Genomic DNA, 15,772 nt, shown 5'->3' with positions numbered 1-15,772 from the left:
AATCCTGGTCATCGCATCAACTGAGCAATATAGGAATATGACAGAATTGTTACAATCGGATTTCAAACTTGCTTGACTTTTATTTACCCAGAAATAACCCATGATCTAAATAATGACGAACGTATAAAATGAAATGAATGCCCGAACCAGACATGACGCATCGAATGGGTATAGCTATGGCATCTAGTTGCGTCCTCTCCTAGGCTTTCCTACGCCAGACGCTCCATGTCTCTTCTCGACGCCTAATCCCTTTCGTCCAGCAGCGATGCCTCCCCTTCCACTCTTTCCACCACGACCTCCTCGGCCACCGCGGAAGTTTCCACGGTTGCCACGATCCCGTCCAGGACTGATCCTGTTCTTGACTGCGGCAACATCGTCGTCATCCATTTCCATCTCGTCGTCGTCGTCCTTCGTGCGTCTGTTGGAGAACTTAAGCTTGCCTCCACGACCGCGCTTGGCCACGTCCTTGCCCTTAAGAGCAGCGACATAGGCGCCCACGCCTGAGGCTTCAGGGTTATCATCCACTTCCATCTCGTCGTCGTCATCCTTGCCAAGGATGAGCTTGCCGTCGAGATCGACCTTAGCCTTGGTGCGTGTAGGCTTGCGCATCTTGACGGGCTTGGTGGATGAGATGTTGGCCAGGGCCTTCTTGTCGAGAAGATCGAGGGGCTCGTCGTCATCCTCGACAATGTATGTCCTACCGCCCTTCTGCGCCTTCTTTGTTGGCCTAACCTCGTCGTCTGAGTCGTCTCCGTCGTCAGAATCACTGCTATAAAGAGCTTGGTCGTATTCGTTCTCGAATTGGCGCTTAGATGGGCCATCCTCGTCATCGTCACTCTCCTCTCCATCGTTATCGCCCTTGGCTGCATCCTTCTTCTTCTTGGCACGCTCCTTAGTCTTTCGGATGTTGACCATCAACTTCTTGTCGTCATCGGGACAGTTCTTATAGATGTTTTCGTAGCCAAAGCGACGAACCATGCGCTCGATGATGTGCTTTACCTTGGCCTTGAAATGACCCTTGTGCTCGTGGCTCCAAACAATAAGGTTAGGAACAAGGGTTGAAAGACGAGGAAGCATCAGGTCGACGGGCAGACCAATAACGCAAACCTTAACGAATCCCAGGCAGCTCTTGACGATCTCTCGGTTGTTGGAAGTAAGGAAAAGGTCCATAGTTTGAACCAAGTCGGACAGAGTAGAATCGCTCAAAGCACTTCGGAACTCATATAGAAGTCGGCTAATGGCTGTGATAGAAGCAGAAATCATATGGGGTGTGCTACCGGCCAGACCAGCACTAACCATGGTGATAAATTCCTCAATATTGGCAGTTCCAGCAGGGGCGTCATCGGGCATGTGAGGGACCTTGCTGTTGTCGATAGCTGCGCCGTTAGCCTCGACCATACGCTGACCCATGCGAACCAGAAGATCGTATGCTGTTTCACGCGCACGCTCGTTGTTCTCCTTGCACGAGATAACAACTTCGCTGAGCACGGAAGGAATGAAGTGAAGAGAGGCATCGGAGATGAAGGGGAGGAGGGCGATGATTGCAGCGAGACGCTCTCGTCGAGCGGGTGCTGAGACCTTCTCGGTACTAGTGACGATGAGGTTCTGGAGCTCAGCAGTTCGCTCCTGAAGAGCAGCCTTGCCGATTTCGGAATCCGCCAGACGGGGGATGAGCTTGTATGCTTTCTTTTGAAGTTGAGGCTCATCCCCCTTGTTGATAATGACAGCAGCGATCTCGAAAAGGGCGGCAAAGCTTTCCCGGGGAAGGTACACAGACATTGTGATAACGAGGTCCATCAAAGTCTGGGCTGTCGAAGGCATGTGATCCTTTGACTTTTGTTGGTTCTCCTTCTTCTTTTCCGCTGGTTTCTCCTGTTGCAACTCAGTAGCAAGCATCTTGCTCACGCGGTCAAAAGTCTCCATAAGCTCAGCGTTGGGTGTGATGCTGAGGAAAGTGTTGATGGTCTGCAGAATGGGACCGCGGCTTTGGGGAAGAGTCTGTGTGTACACGTTGAACAAGACGGCTAGCATATTGCCTGCGAATTGGGAAAGATATTCGAGGTTCTTCTTGGCATCAGCGCGGCTGATTCGGCTCTGAAGAACAAGGTTCTCTTCCTCCTCCTCGATATCAGCAATAGCCTGGTTGGACTCGATAAGGGTCTTGAGAGCTCTGCAAACATCCAGTCGCAGCTCAACCTGCTTGTACAGAAGGTTGGCCAGGATCTCCGCAAAGCCCTGGTCAAAAGCCTCGGTAAGATCCAGAGGAAGGTCGCAATAACCAGGGAGAATAGACCAGATCTGCTGAACAACTGTCTCGTAGATCTTGATCTCCATTGTCTTCTCAGCCTCTCCGTGGTCGATAACCCTTTGGAACATGAATTCACTGAGGGGGATCATCTCGCTCTTGAAATGAGCCAGATTTGTGTTGCTTGTGTAATCACGGAGGATAGGGAACATCCAAGCACGACCCGGCTGGCCCTTTGCGGGCTTGGCAAGGTTCAAAGGAAGAATTGATAGAACAGACTCGGGACCCATGGCTCGAATCGCCTTTCCAATCACTTCATCAGCATCCTTCTTGTTACGGAAGGAGCCGTTCTCGCGAATCTCACCAATCGTCTTGGTAACGTTCATCATAATAGGATAAGACCTCCATCTCAATGTGTCGAAGATAGCGCCGAGGACATTGAAGGTCTGTAGCCAAGCAGCCTGGTACTGGACAGTCAAAAGGGATTCTGCTGATTTTGCAAGCTTCTCAAGAATCTTCTCATCGTAAATTGAGGGCTCGAGGATGACCTGCTGAGGAATACAGTTGGCCATGAAAGAAACCAAACATTCTGAGGCAGAAATTCGAATGTTCTCAGAGGGAGCCCCAAGGAACTGGGCAACCATATCGAACAGCTGGGGAAGGTTCTGGAAAGTCTCGTCAGGCTCGACTTGCGCTGAAACATCGTATCCTCGAGACAATATAGCGAGCCACGGGGGGACAAGCTGCGTGTCGTTGGCGGCAGGTCTCAATTCAGAGATGATCTCCATAAGTCGTGGGAGTTTAGCCGATGAAACTTCATCAGTCATGCCCTCGAAAATCATCTCGAAAATTTCGAAGGACGCCATGGTCATGTACTCGTTTCCACTCTTGGCGATACCCAGTAGCAACTCGCACAATGACTCGATCTTCTTGCTGGGCCAGCCACCACTCGCGGCCGCAACAGTCTTGACTAGTTGAAGGGCGTGGATCATAGCAGGATCGTGAGTGCCGTCGGCCTTCTTTCCCTTGCGCGCCTGCGCAATCTGGCTAGCGAGATTCTCCAGGTTCTTGGTGGCAGTCTGGGCACACATGTCGGCAGCAGGGTGATCCAGAGAAGGGCTCGGGGGCGGGTTTCGAAGGACCTTCTTCAAGGCCTCCTGCGACCTTCGACGCACTTTCGGTCGGTGGTCGAGAGACATGTTCAAGAGTCCCGCCACGGCTCGTCGAGGGCCAATCTGGGAAACGGAAAGCTCCCATGATGCGGCGTCCTGTGCGAGAAGAAGCGACTCAAGACATCCTATGGATGATCGCAGAAGCATAGCCTCCGCATCCTGCAATAAAAGTAAGGGCGCCAGAAGAGTAAGAATCTGCGTGAACTTTGATCGGAGAAGAGGCTGCGGGGCATAAGGTGTAACGACGTCGAGAAGGTAGACGACGGGAGTCGCCAATTCTAGATTCACATTGTCATTGCTGTTCGCTTGCTGAAGAAGGGCTAGAAGAGACGCAAAGTATCCTGTGGGCGTAGGATCTGTGTTCTGCTCCTTGAGTGTGGACTCGACAGCCTGAAGAACGACGACAGTCTACAAAAAAAAAGATGTCAGTGTGCGACTCGAGACCGTGGACGCATAAAGACGAGAGCGCATTAAGAAAAACTTACCTTCTTTTGGCTTTGAAGACCTGGGGATTTGATCTTGTCCAGCTTTTCAGCCAGAGAAGGGGTCGACATGTTGATTTTGAGCAATTCAATCCGCAACCACCAACTGAACTGAATTGTCTCTGTTCGGTGAAAGTCAAGATCCCAGCCAAAAATTCCTAAATTTTTACTTGCTTATCGCACCCCGCCGAATCGATAAGGATGTGGGTGGCTAGTGCTTTATTGCGCCACATCTGCCAACCTCCCCGTTATGAAGATGCGGCGCCAACTCTACCGCTGTATCCGAGCGTCCTACGTATGTTATGGGCTGTACTGTTCATACTATTAGTAGCTGTGCCCCTCGTAGCTGATCTCTAAGTTAAGGTGCTGGCAGCTCGCGCCTCTCGTTACTCAATCGCAAATACCACCTTCAGCCTCCTTTCTCTTCCATTGTCACAGAGAAAAGATGGCCTTCCTCATTCTTGTTATAGGAGACCTCCACATCCCGGATCGGGCGCTTGACATCCCCGCCAAGGTACGATCCAGCCCGCGGTGCTTTCTAGGTCGCGCGCATCGCTAACATGGCTATCGTTATAGTTCAAGAAGCTTCTCTCCCCCGGAAAGATCAGCCAGACGCTTTGCCTTGGAAACTTGACCGATAAGCACACGTACGAGTACTTGCGATCCGTCTCCCCCGATCTCAAAATTGTGAGAGGCCGCTATGACGTCGAGGCCACCTCCCTCCCATTGACCCAGGTCGTCACCCATGGAAGCCTTCGCATTGGTTTCCTGGAGGGTTTCACACTCGTCTCTAACGAACCAGACCTTCTTCTGGCCGAGGCGAACAAATTGGATGTGGATGTTCTGTGTTGGGGTGGTACTCACCGCTTTGACGCCTTTGAGTATATGGACAAGTTCTTCGTAAACCCTGGCAGTGCGACCGGCGCTTTCATGGAGGGTTTCAGCCAAGAGGCCGAAGAGCCTACGCCGAGCTTCTGTCTTATGGATGTATGATGTTTTCCATCTGTTTTTGTAAATGCGCTTACTGACCCTACCCTAGGTCCAAGGCATCTCGCTCACCCTATACGTCTACCAATTACGAAAGGACGACAAGGGCAATGAGAACGTGGCAGTTGAGAAGGTGACATACACAAAACCAGTAGAGCCTTCAGGGGGAGCATCATCATGATTTTCATATAGATAGAGGGAGTTTACATTCAGCGACTTCTTCAAGACCAGCAGCAGAATCTATACCCAGTCACACATTAAACCATCACGCAGGGTTCTCACAAAAGAAAGAGAATCATTCTCAGATCCAATAAAGCATCAATTAATCAATCGGGTGCTTGTCAAAGGGCATTATAACTGCAAATACAGATATTGAAAAAATGCAAACAACTATCCATCGCTTTGTAGAGGTATCATGGGCATATAACCAGTCTGGATAATTCCCGTCCAAGCAGCACCAACGCTGACAGGCAACAACAAACTCCTTTTGAAGAAACAAGAAAGACAAAAAACGCCCCAAAATGTTCTACCAAACTCCAATCGCAATATGCAATCATTACAGCATCATACTCCTTCGTCTCGATGAGGCACGTTCCCTAGCTTCGGAACCCTCTTCATCATGAACAGCAGATGAGACGCGCCGTGAGGTTTGGCGACTGGTGGTCTTCCTCTTATTTCTGACAGGGGCATGTTCTTCATACTGCGGTGATGAGGGCGTGAATTCATAAATGTCGACTTCACTCAGTCCGGTCGTGTCGGATGCCGTTTCATCCCTGCCATCCTCGTGTGAGGTTTCGCTGCCTGCAACTAAATCCTGGATCGTCATAGAGCTGCGCCTACCGCTTCGGATGGCCATGTTCTTAGCGATCTCGGGGCTTAAGCACTTTCCGGCCAAAGGACTAGCAGGAATACTGCCAGGTCCATTCTCTGGGCTTGTCGCATTGTCGCTGGACAGTTGCTTCCACGAGTCTTCTGTTCCACTCTCACGCTTCACTTTACCGGCTTCTGGAGCCTGTTCAGTTGCGCTGGAACGTCGGGCATATTTACCCTCTCCTGCGACGGCATCAAGCATCTCCTTTGTGGGTCTTCGCATTTTGTCTCTGAGGTTAGGCTCAGCATAGCTGACTGCAGTCCTATTTCGTCGGCTAGGTCTTGCAGGCTCTCGGCTGGCGTTGACATCGCCAGGTGGTGGAGTTCCTCCTCGCCCTGCGTTTTTTGAAGCGGTGGTATCTGGTGAATGTAGGGAGAGGAGCGAGGGTTCTGTGTAAGGTGTTGCAAGCCCACACTGCACATCTACAACTTCAGGAGCTGTATGCTCAAGGTCTTGGACAGGCTCAATGGTAATAGGGGCCAAAGATCTGGACCTGGATTTGGGCCGATCTTGGGAAGTTTTGGATCTCACAAGATCGGCTTTGGCTGCAGCGATCTCGTCGGTGCTGACTGGCTTGAAAACCTTCTTGGGTGAGGTCATATCATCATTTGTGCTCTTTGCTGACAGAGGCTTCCTTGTACCCGTGGCGCTCGCCTTCTCACGCGAATCCTTCTTCATGCCGGAAATATCTTTCACTATTCGATCTCCTGCTTTTTCGCGAATCGATCGTTTCTCGTTGGAAGTCTGGGGGTTCTCGTTCTCATCGTTGTTCCTCTGTGATCTAATGGTAACCATGTCGTCTCTAGCGGCAAGCTTCCTCTTTGATCCTATCTTAATTTGCTGGAATTCGACCGCAGGTGGTTCCATAGCTGGTTTCTCGGCCGTGATTTCGATGGACTTAGTAGCCAGGGTGTTAGTCTCCATTAATCTCGGTTGCTGATGCTTGGCAGTCTCCTCTGTTCGCTTCTTCTCAGGTGAAGTTGATCGGGGCAGCATCTTGGTAGTCTGTGGTGATGTGAAAGTTTCGGGTGGCGCAAGTTTTGTTCTGGGGCTTTCTTGTACATGTACAGGCGAGGGAGCAGATCGGGAAGGAGAAGGTGAGTCTATCTTTACTGGATCTTGGTCCTCTGTTTCGATAAATTGTGATACGGGCGGGGGTCCAAGTTCGGGTGACTGAGATGCATCTGCCATGTCGTCCGAATGAGCTTCTGATCGAAGGGCCAAGATTTGCTCAGGGCTGTTTGTTGTTAGAAGGCTTCTGTCTGAGTTGGTGAGCCGACTTACTTCATGGACTGTCTTGGGTAGGATTTGGTCTCCGAAATGTGTCCCAACTCCTCAATTTCCCGAGCAATATCACGTAATCGTCGCTGGGAAGGGCTAGGCCTAGCAGAGCTGAAGCTCAATCTTGGCTTTGTTGACTTTCGTGGGCGTGGAGAGTGTCGTTTCATAGGGGGCTCAAGACCTAGACCAGCGAGAAGGGCGCCCCATTCAGTAAGCTGGGATTCCATCTTGGCCTTAATCGCGAGTGCATGATCGGCAATTCTTCGAGAGTTGTTGTCTTCGAGCTCCTTTTCTAGCTCCAAGATACGACCTCGAAGCTCTAGGTTCTCGGACAGCATGCAAGCGCAATCATTCTCGAGCTCTCGGATGCGAAGAGCACGAATATTATTTGATTTGGCGAGGTCACGGTTTTGACGTAGAAGCTTCTTTCGAACTGGAAATCACAAGACATTGTCAGTTCGCGTGAACATAGTACAGCAGTTGAAGATCAAGGAGCTGATCTGGGACTCACGCGTTTCAAGACTGTCTGTAGACACAGGGGGTTCGTTCAGTCTAGCCATAGTTCATAATGGGGTGGCTTGGTGATGTTGGATTCGAGGTTTCCTGAGGTTAGTCGAGCGATGATGTGTGCTTTTGTCCGAGTCACACTGTTATTGCATGCCAATGGAAAAGGGATTTTTTTTGGTTGTATATATTGACTATAGCTGTTTTTGTCATAGCGCTTGGCTGTCGGTTGCCTAGGATACGGCCTCTGTGTAAACCCCACGTTGAACCCCACCATCGGTATCGATGGAAGCAACGCGGTGACAGTTTAGTTAACTGCTAAGGCGTTGTCAACCAGTACAAAGGTTAATTCCATCACAACATCCTTCATCATGTCCTACCCGACGCGACCTATTTCCTCGCACATGCGCGCACCGAGCGCCTCGGCATCGTCGACCGGACAGTCACCAGCATTACTAGCGCGTATTGAAGAAAAGAAGGCTGAACTCGAAAATCTTAAAGAGCTTCGAGAGCTCAGTGCTGCAGTCGCAACCCAAATGGAGGCATTGGAGCAAAGGCTTTCAACATTGTCGGACGGGACAGAAGGTGAAGAAGACTCGACTGATTTTGAAGTGCTCGTGCTGACCTCGAATAGCAATTGCAGCAGTCGTTGGAAACTGGCATAATGTGCTACGTGCCATCAACATGGCTTCTTGTATGTCCCAGAACCCTATAACGGTAGGAATTTGGCTAACAACCTCGTAGCCAAGCTTTCAAAGACAGCAGCAGATCACACACAAACACCCGAACAAGCGACGGGACCCCTTCCTCAAACTCTGGTCCGGATCCCAACAGAGCATGCGCCAGCATTACAAGCCCAAGCAGAAGCAGCAGAAGCAGCGGCCGAGGAAGAACAATCATGAATTTACAGAGCCTTTCCAGATGAAAACATTTCAGACAAACACACAACCATTTTTTGTGATATCTTCAAGTCAAGATAGCCGATACCCATGGATCTAGCATTTCAGTCCTCGTTTGCCGAATGTTACATCGAAGAAACCGATCCAAACGCATGGTTGTTAGTATTCGCATCAAATTGACTTACGATACAACAACCGAAGTTGCAGCGTTAGGTCGTCACCGGCCTATTGTCCTCTAGAGCTCTACTAGCCTTGGGTATACAGCTTGGCGTGACATCACAAAGCGATACACGAGAGAGAGAAGGCACATCGATGCGGTACGATAACCGCGCGCGGCACGAACGGCTCTTTTATGGAATGGCTCTGAGTCGAAATCTTAGCAAGAGTTGAGGATGACTACCAGGTGGCTTCGAAAGGGGGTTTCTGGTCGCTTGACATGAGTGGCGGCCATGGTCATATTCCAGGGAGTCAGCAATCGACTCGACAAGCGAACCTTTTTGGTCTGGTCAATTATCATTATAGAGCCGAGGAAGATCTTATAGTATTCATCTAAGCTGAGAAGACTTCTTTCGCTGGGTACCTCAAGCCATCAAGGACAAGAAGGCAGAAGACATCTGCCGACTTTGAGCGGCTACCAAAATTCATGAAATTATTATTCAAAGATGTTCATATGAAGAGCCATTAGCGCCTGAATTCTCATTCAAGTTAGTCTTGGCAACTTACTCTGACATGGTTAATTATGATTGAAATCATATCCTAGTCCATCTCATTTTGTCAATGACTAACATTGTCTTGTTTTGTATGCCACAAAATCCATTCACTGTATGATATTCTATATATAGCACTTGAACAATCTCTAAGCATAGGTAGGTACTTTGGTAGGCAGACAATCTTGACCAGTACTTGTATGTAAACAATTTACAATTTACTGATGTGGATCTCGTTTGCGCATGTCATCATACTTCTGCACAAGAGTGGGACTCCCGCTCTGGAGCTCAGCGGGCCAATGAAATACGGCAATTGCTTTCATAAAGTCGAAGCTATATGTAGATCAAGGTACTTCAAACTACCAGTCATGACTTGTGAATTATCAGAGAATGTTTTGTAGGAGAGTTGTTGGTTAATCTATGGTTATTACCTAGTGTGCTATAGTTTAGTTATTTACGATTATCAAGGAAGGAAGCCTCGATTGAAGCTACTCCATATGTCAAAAAGAAACAGAAGGTCCGCGACAGTAAATGGGAAGGTGGTATGGATAGTAATATGCACCTTTGCGGTTGCCATGGTTTATTGTTATTGTTTTTATTCACGTCACTCTATGTGTAGCCATCTTCTTCTCCTCTCCATTCACCAACATTTCCCATAAACCCATTCGCCATTGCTTAGGTATTTTGGTCGTTCCGTTTTCATCACTTTCATCACTTCTACAACACCATCTGTGTTTTACATTACCCAAGTCTAGACTCAGACAAGGCCCCGCTGTTGGCCGTCGTCTTGATAGCCTTACCCCTGTTGTTTGTAAAATTACATTCAGATCCCTGATTATTATCACTTGAGATTCGACCTACGAGAAACCTGGTGGCGCCCCGTTTTCACTTATTGTCTCTCTAGAGCCTCTATGCACCCTGGCATTCTGGCCTTAGGGGTCTCCCTCGGCTCATCTCGTTATCCTAAAATCAACCATGGCTAACATGATGGCTCATCAACCCCAAGTCCACAGTGACGCTAACGAGGCCCCGGTCTCTTCTGGGTGCACGACCTGCCGGGATCTTCATTACTTGGAACCTAATTCTACTTCGTATCACTCTTCCTCTTTGCCAACCCGAGAGACACTTAAGGAGCTTTCACCGGGTCAGGTCCAAAATCAAAATCTCGTTGAGAGCTCACCTCAACAACATCGAAACCAAAAGTTGTTTCTCAGACCTGGGCCCGTCAGGACTCCACTACCTTTTCGTCGAATACAGCACTCATCTACCGAGACCGAGACCTTCGAACCCCTCGAGGTAGTAGAGGAAGAAGAATCAATGTTGACCAGCGCCAGTTTGATTGCGGATAGCAATCATTCTGTTGATCAACTGTCACTTGAAGGTTTGTTTCTTTTACAATCCCTGATTCCCAAGTCAACTGAAGCCTAGAACTCATCTACTTCATGTACCAATACTAACACAATTCATGAAGCATACACTTTCAAATCGCACCCATTGGCTGATGCAGAACCCTTGAGTAAAAAACCCTATTTCTCCCACCGAGCAGGTCACTTCGAATGGTTGGTTTCGTTCCCGGAGCCACATGGCGAAGCCAACGACCGTGGCACTCTTAACAATGACGGCAACGACCGTCGCAATACCGAGGCCAAGGTTTATGGTTGTACCCTGCTGGAACGCATGCCACGACACAATGGCCTTGGTCTTCGCAGTCATACTGACAGCTACAATTTTCTAGCGACCCCGTTAGCAGCCGAAGATTACCTGGCTTTAGGTTTTGAGCCTTCGCATATGCCCTATAGTACAGCCAGCATGGCCCTGGCACCACCCCCAGCGTACCAAGATTATCCGACTGTTCCACTCAAGGTACCCGAGGTAGCGGAGGTGGTAGAGCAGGCGGCTCTTTCGCCTTCTCTTACATTGATCAGCGATCGAAGTAGCAGTTATGGGGAGTTGTCACGACGTGGTTCCTTTTCAGTGCCCCGAATCGAGGACTCTTTTGAAGAACTCGACAAGCTTGAAGATGAGCTCGAGGCTATTGATGCTGTCACGCAGGCACGACAAATTGCCTTGCCTGAAAACGCTACCCTGAGCAGTAAACATCTAGAGCCGCCCTCTCCAGCAAGAAGACCGGCTATCTCTAAGAGAGCATCAGTAATCGGCATGTCTTCGACATTGCGCATCAAACCTACTGAAAAGGCAGAGCCTCCTCTTCGTCGGTCAACCTCTCTTGTATTTCGTGACAAGAAACAGGACGACTCGGACAATACTCCCAAAGCAAAGCCGCAATTCTCACGTGGGAAGTTGACCAGCTCTCAATATACAATCTCGAAGACACCTGTCAAATCCGGGAAGCCGCCCACCGTTCCCAAGTTCGAACTTCCTGGAGAGGCTGTAGCTCGCCGCCTGAAGGAACAGCGTGAAGCCCGCAAGGCCCAGAAGACAGAGGCTCAGAAAGCTTATGTACCTCCACCGAGACCGAAGTCTAGTAAGCCACTCACTAAGCCCACCTTTGAGCTTCCGGGAGAAGCCATTTCCCGTCGTAAGCGTGAAGAGCGTGAGGCCCGCCTGAAGGCACAAGAAGAAGAGGAACAACGCAAGCGGGAGTTCAAGGCCAGACCTATGCGGAACAGTATTACACCGGGTAGCATCCCACGAGAGACTATTGCAAGTCTTGCCCGTCGAGGAAAGTTGCCGCCGCAAGAGGACACCGCGAAGCAACCGACCAACGTCAAGTCAAAGCGGATGTCCAGTTTGGGACCGCGGTCAGCTCCTAGCTCCCAAAACCAGATTTCCCAGAGTCGAGGTCGACTGTCTACCGCCACGTCACATGAGAATCTCAATCGGGGAACCTCTTCATCTACTGGCGGCGGTATTGGAAAGCGAGCTGCCCTTTCTGCCGAAGAGGCATACCAACTCAAAATGCGAGGCCGGGAGATTTTCCAGCGAGACAACAACGCTTACGTGCAAGACAGGGAGCGTGAGAGGCGCGAGCGTGAGGAAGCGACGCGGCTAGCCCGAGAACAGGCTGCAGAACGCTCTAGAATTGCGAGTCGGGAATGGGCAGAAAAGAAACGCCTTAAGGAGCTCGCTCGCTCTGCTACAGTCCATCAGGGGACAGTGAACACTTTGTGATTTGTCAAGCTTCCGTGTCTACTTTCCTGATATTCAGGTCAGGTAGAACTAGGGCATCTTATAGTCCCTAATATTTGTATTTCCTGAGCCGGGAGTTTGGAAGGGACGTTTTTTTTGGCACTTCTCTCATGCTTTTGTTTTCTTATTCAGATCTTGATGTTTTGACGTTTGGGTGATTGAGTGTACATTGACTTTCTGTGGAACTGGCGTATTGAAAGTCTCTATACAGCTAGAGATTATACACAGTTGCAAACTTAGATTCAGAATTGAGACTACTAGATTTTGCAGTTAAAAGACCGTTACTTGGGCATCCTCCCGTGACTTCATGTGCTGACAAAGTTCGGAAACACAGACATAGGAACCTCAAGACGGAGCTAGATGCACTTGTAAATAAAAAAGTACACGGGACTGTAGACTAGTGTGGCATTTGCATCTTAACGCACAGTCGATAACAGAAGTATTGCATAGCAACTCATCAATTCGTTTGCTATACACTTCTATAAATCCGTCTCTCAACATCGTTCGTCCACCGGCTTCTAAAACCATACCAAGTCCACCTGATACAGCTGAAACACCTCGACTCAGAATAACTTTTCACTCCCCTTTCAATAGAGTATTACAAGGCTGTGAAAGAAAATAGCCCTTTCAATCGTGCCGGACAGAGCCTGACAAAACTCCGCCATCCCTCGTATATACAAGTTCCACCTCGTAATGTAAACGTACTCAAAAGGGTAGCCACCCTGTCGTTGTTGAATTTGAAGCCAAAATAAAAAGGAAAAAGAAACCAGGAAAGCACCGGTTCTGAAATGTTATAGTTGAAAAAAAGGTTGCTCTCGAGATGATGCTCAAGATGTTAAAGAGTGATTAAGATGCAGCCTACTCTTAGGAAATGGCTGGATTTAAAAGAACAAAGTAGACGCCGTGAAGTGTGAAACGCCGTTTGAGTGCACATTCCACCTCCTAGCGAGAAATATCGAAGGACGTGGGTATCTTTCTAGAGACATATGAAATTTCGTAGCGACCGATTATGGCAGCGTAAAAGGAGAAAAACAAGCTGATTTTAAAAGTTTTGTGAGATACCTGCACTCTGCTGTGGATAATGAGAGGGATTCTCAATGCGTGTGTTTCGGCGTGCAGGGTTATCTCGAATAATGGCCTGTTGAGGCCCGTTGTCACTATAAGGGTTTTGCGAGTATTGGTCATAGTATGACCCGCCGGCACCATATGGTACTCCTACGGGGTCTGATGCATCAGATCGGCCAGCAGCACTGTATGAAGAGGAAGCGTTAGAGGGACCACGGTGCACATCAGCACCGCGGTTGTTGGCAGCAGAAGGACCCATGGCTCCAAGGATCTCGCCTTCTGGGGAATGCGATCCGTCCATAAGAGGCTCGCCAGAGCGAGCATCCGACATATTTCCTCGGGTTGGTGAAGTAATGTCTGAGTAGGCGCCAGTGACACCACCAGACAGGGTAGTGGAGGCCTTGCGACCAGTAGATCCGATAGTCGTGTTGCCCCAGCCTCGATAACCTGAAGAACCATCTTCCCTCATCTCGTAACCACTGTCTGCCATTCCGACAGCAGGGATCGTAGGGTCGGCGTTCGGGTTGTAGGCGTAGTCTTCGACTTCCTTTCTTCGCTCCTCCTCGGCCTGCCTTCTGGTCTTTCTCTTCTTCCACCAGAACAGGCCCAGGAGAGCAAAAATGATAATAGCCGCAATTGGTACGGCAACACCTATGGCAACCTTGCTCTTCTGACTCAAACCTTCGCCTCCACCACCGCTGCCACCACTGCCAATTGCATCAGCATCGTCCGTACCAGTGGCCGACGTAGAGTCCTCGGTAGCTGTGACCTTTTGGGTACGGATGGCGGTAACCAAAACAATGCTCGTTTCAGGCCCTGAGCTACCTGTTACTGTGATGACAGTCGACAGAACCTCGGACGTAGTTATCTCAGATGCGGCAGCTTCTTCGGTTGAACTAGGATCGTTGTTGCTGTCATCGGTAGAGGATGGGTTTGCGACTTCGGTGGTAGGGTTGGCTTGAGTAGCACTGTTAGGTCTTGTGGAAGGTGAAGGGTCATCAGACGAAGGTGACGCATCCGCAGCGGATGTTTCCTCGGCAGGAGGTGAGTTGGTAGGACTGGCATCATCAGATGCTTCTGCAGGATTGCTCGTTGGTTGTTCGTTATCAGTCGGGGCAGCACTTGGCTGGTTCTGAGTAGCTGAAGGGCTGTTGTTGGAGGGTTGGGCCGAAGCTGGGTCCGAGGTAGCTGGGGCAGCAGGAGAAGAATTATCCACGGCCGAGGAAGGCTGGTTGGCGGCGTCGCTGTTACTGCTGTCGTCGGCAGGAGAAGATGGGTTGGCAGCCGAAGGTTGCGCAGCGGTGGGCTGAGCAGGTTGACCTGGTGTGGACATGGCGAAGGCAGGCGCGCTCACGCTGAGGAGTTGTCTGATATCGAGAAACATGTTAGTTAATTGTCGGGCCCTCGCATTGAGAATCTCGAGGTTCAGAAAGAGGTAGAGTTTGGGAACATGCGTCTAAGGGAGACGGTGCAGCAGCGGGTAAAGTCAATCAACAGAAGGGGGCGTTGATATTAGACGCGATAACGTTGTAACGGGATGAAGAAATATTGGCGATCAAATTTCTCCAGATCGGAAGTCTAGATTTGAGGGCGCGAGCATGGGGGTTTGAGGGAGAATGAGATTGGGATTGAGATATCATTGTAATGTAGCGAATGCTCAAGCAATAGGAGGATGAGATGCAAATGCACATATGCATAGATGCATCGTAACACAACGTACCTTTGGAGCTGTTGAGCAACTGTTGATCCGTTTCAAAAATAAGAAAGAAACGAAAGTATTCGCCAGGGACGCGTCAAAGACGAAAAGGCAACAGTTTGCGATTGAACCTGTTGATGCGTGAGAATGAGAGTAAGAAGCGAAAGTGAAGTTGGGTCTGGGTATGGATGGTGTGGTATGGTATGGTATGGGGATGGCAAGTCGGGTAAAAACAGAGAGAGTAATAGCCTGGAAAGACCGCACCCACCCTAACGTAACGGGCAGGAACTCAAATGGAGGTCTTAGCGGCCGCTGGAGGTGGAAGGAGCAGGAGGCCCAGTAAATGACCTCGCAGCTCCACCAACTTGTGCCAGGACAGACCAGGACCTGGAGCGAACAATGCTCGAGCTCCAATTCTTTTTTGCTTTCCTTTTCCCGTTCAAGGCCAAGAAGGCTTTGGATTCCAGATTGAGATCCAACGTAACGTAATGTAACGTACCTTGCTTGAGTAGTCTCTGTACATAGGAAAACGCCGCCTTGTTCTTTTGAGCCCAGACTGAACTGACAAACCAGAGCTCAATTTTCAGATACCTGTCCGGGTAACGAATATAGGTGTCCTGAGCCGTTCAGCTAAGCAATTTACAGCGATGCGAACGGCAGCTAAGAGAAAACGGGTGCCGGTTTGCTTTCGGGAATGGAAAGAGGCGTATTGC

General features: G+C 49.6%; 6 protein-coding genes across 6 annotated transcripts; 3 read left to right on the top strand and 3 right to left on the bottom strand.

Moving 5' to 3' along the window:
- Positions 1-183: 183 nt before the first annotated feature.
- On the bottom strand, positions 184-3,971 carry FPOAC1_001665 (uncharacterized protein; the record flags this gene model as incomplete). Its single annotated transcript, XM_044846262.1, has 2 exons — positions 184-3,825; positions 3,903-3,971. The coding sequence occupies 2 exons, from the start codon at positions 3,969-3,971 to the stop codon at positions 184-186; spliced, it is 3,711 nt and encodes a 1,236-aa protein (XP_044712178.1).
- Positions 3,972-4,344: 373 nt separating this feature from the next.
- On the top strand, positions 4,345-5,067 carry FPOAC1_001664 (uncharacterized protein; the record flags this gene model as incomplete). Its single annotated transcript, XM_044846261.1, has 3 exons — positions 4,345-4,413; positions 4,476-4,886; positions 4,939-5,067. 3 exons carry the CDS (start codon positions 4,345-4,347, stop codon positions 5,065-5,067), a joined length of 609 nt encoding a protein of 202 aa, XP_044712177.1.
- Positions 5,068-5,442: 375 nt separating this feature from the next.
- Positions 5,443-7,598, bottom strand: FPOAC1_001663 (uncharacterized protein; the record flags this gene model as incomplete). Its single annotated transcript, XM_044846260.1, has 3 exons — positions 5,443-6,994; positions 7,042-7,471; positions 7,550-7,598. The coding sequence occupies 3 exons, from the start codon at positions 7,596-7,598 to the stop codon at positions 5,443-5,445; spliced, it is 2,031 nt and encodes a 676-aa protein (XP_044712176.1).
- A 315-nt stretch (positions 7,599-7,913) lies between these two features.
- Positions 7,914-8,444, top strand: FPOAC1_001662 (uncharacterized protein; the record flags this gene model as incomplete). The annotated part of the gene is made up of 3 exons (XM_044846259.1): positions 7,914-8,127; positions 8,177-8,236; positions 8,287-8,444. 3 exons carry the CDS (start codon positions 7,914-7,916, stop codon positions 8,442-8,444), a joined length of 432 nt encoding a protein of 143 aa, XP_044712175.1.
- Positions 8,445-10,123: 1,679 nt separating this feature from the next.
- Positions 10,124-12,280, top strand: FPOAC1_001661 (uncharacterized protein; the record flags this gene model as incomplete). Its single annotated transcript, XM_044846258.1, has 2 exons — positions 10,124-10,529; positions 10,620-12,280. 2 exons carry the CDS (start codon positions 10,124-10,126, stop codon positions 12,278-12,280), a joined length of 2,067 nt encoding a protein of 688 aa, XP_044712174.1.
- A 1,060-nt stretch (positions 12,281-13,340) lies between these two features.
- Positions 13,341-14,747, bottom strand: FPOAC1_001660 (uncharacterized protein; the record flags this gene model as incomplete). The annotated part of the gene is made up of 1 exon (XM_044846257.1): positions 13,341-14,747. One exon carries the CDS (start codon positions 14,745-14,747, stop codon positions 13,341-13,343), a length of 1,407 nt encoding a protein of 468 aa, XP_044712173.1.
- Between the last annotated feature and the right edge of the window lie 1,025 nt (positions 14,748-15,772).

The sequence above is a fragment of the Fusarium poae genome, chromosome 1, assembly GCF_019609905.1.
Source record: "Fusarium poae strain DAOMC 252244 chromosome 1, whole genome shotgun sequence".
Taxonomy (NCBI): domain Eukaryota; kingdom Fungi; phylum Ascomycota; class Sordariomycetes; order Hypocreales; family Nectriaceae; genus Fusarium; species Fusarium poae.
The sequence above is the reverse complement of the archived record's forward strand: the minus strand, read 5'-3'. Positions and strand labels throughout refer to the sequence as shown.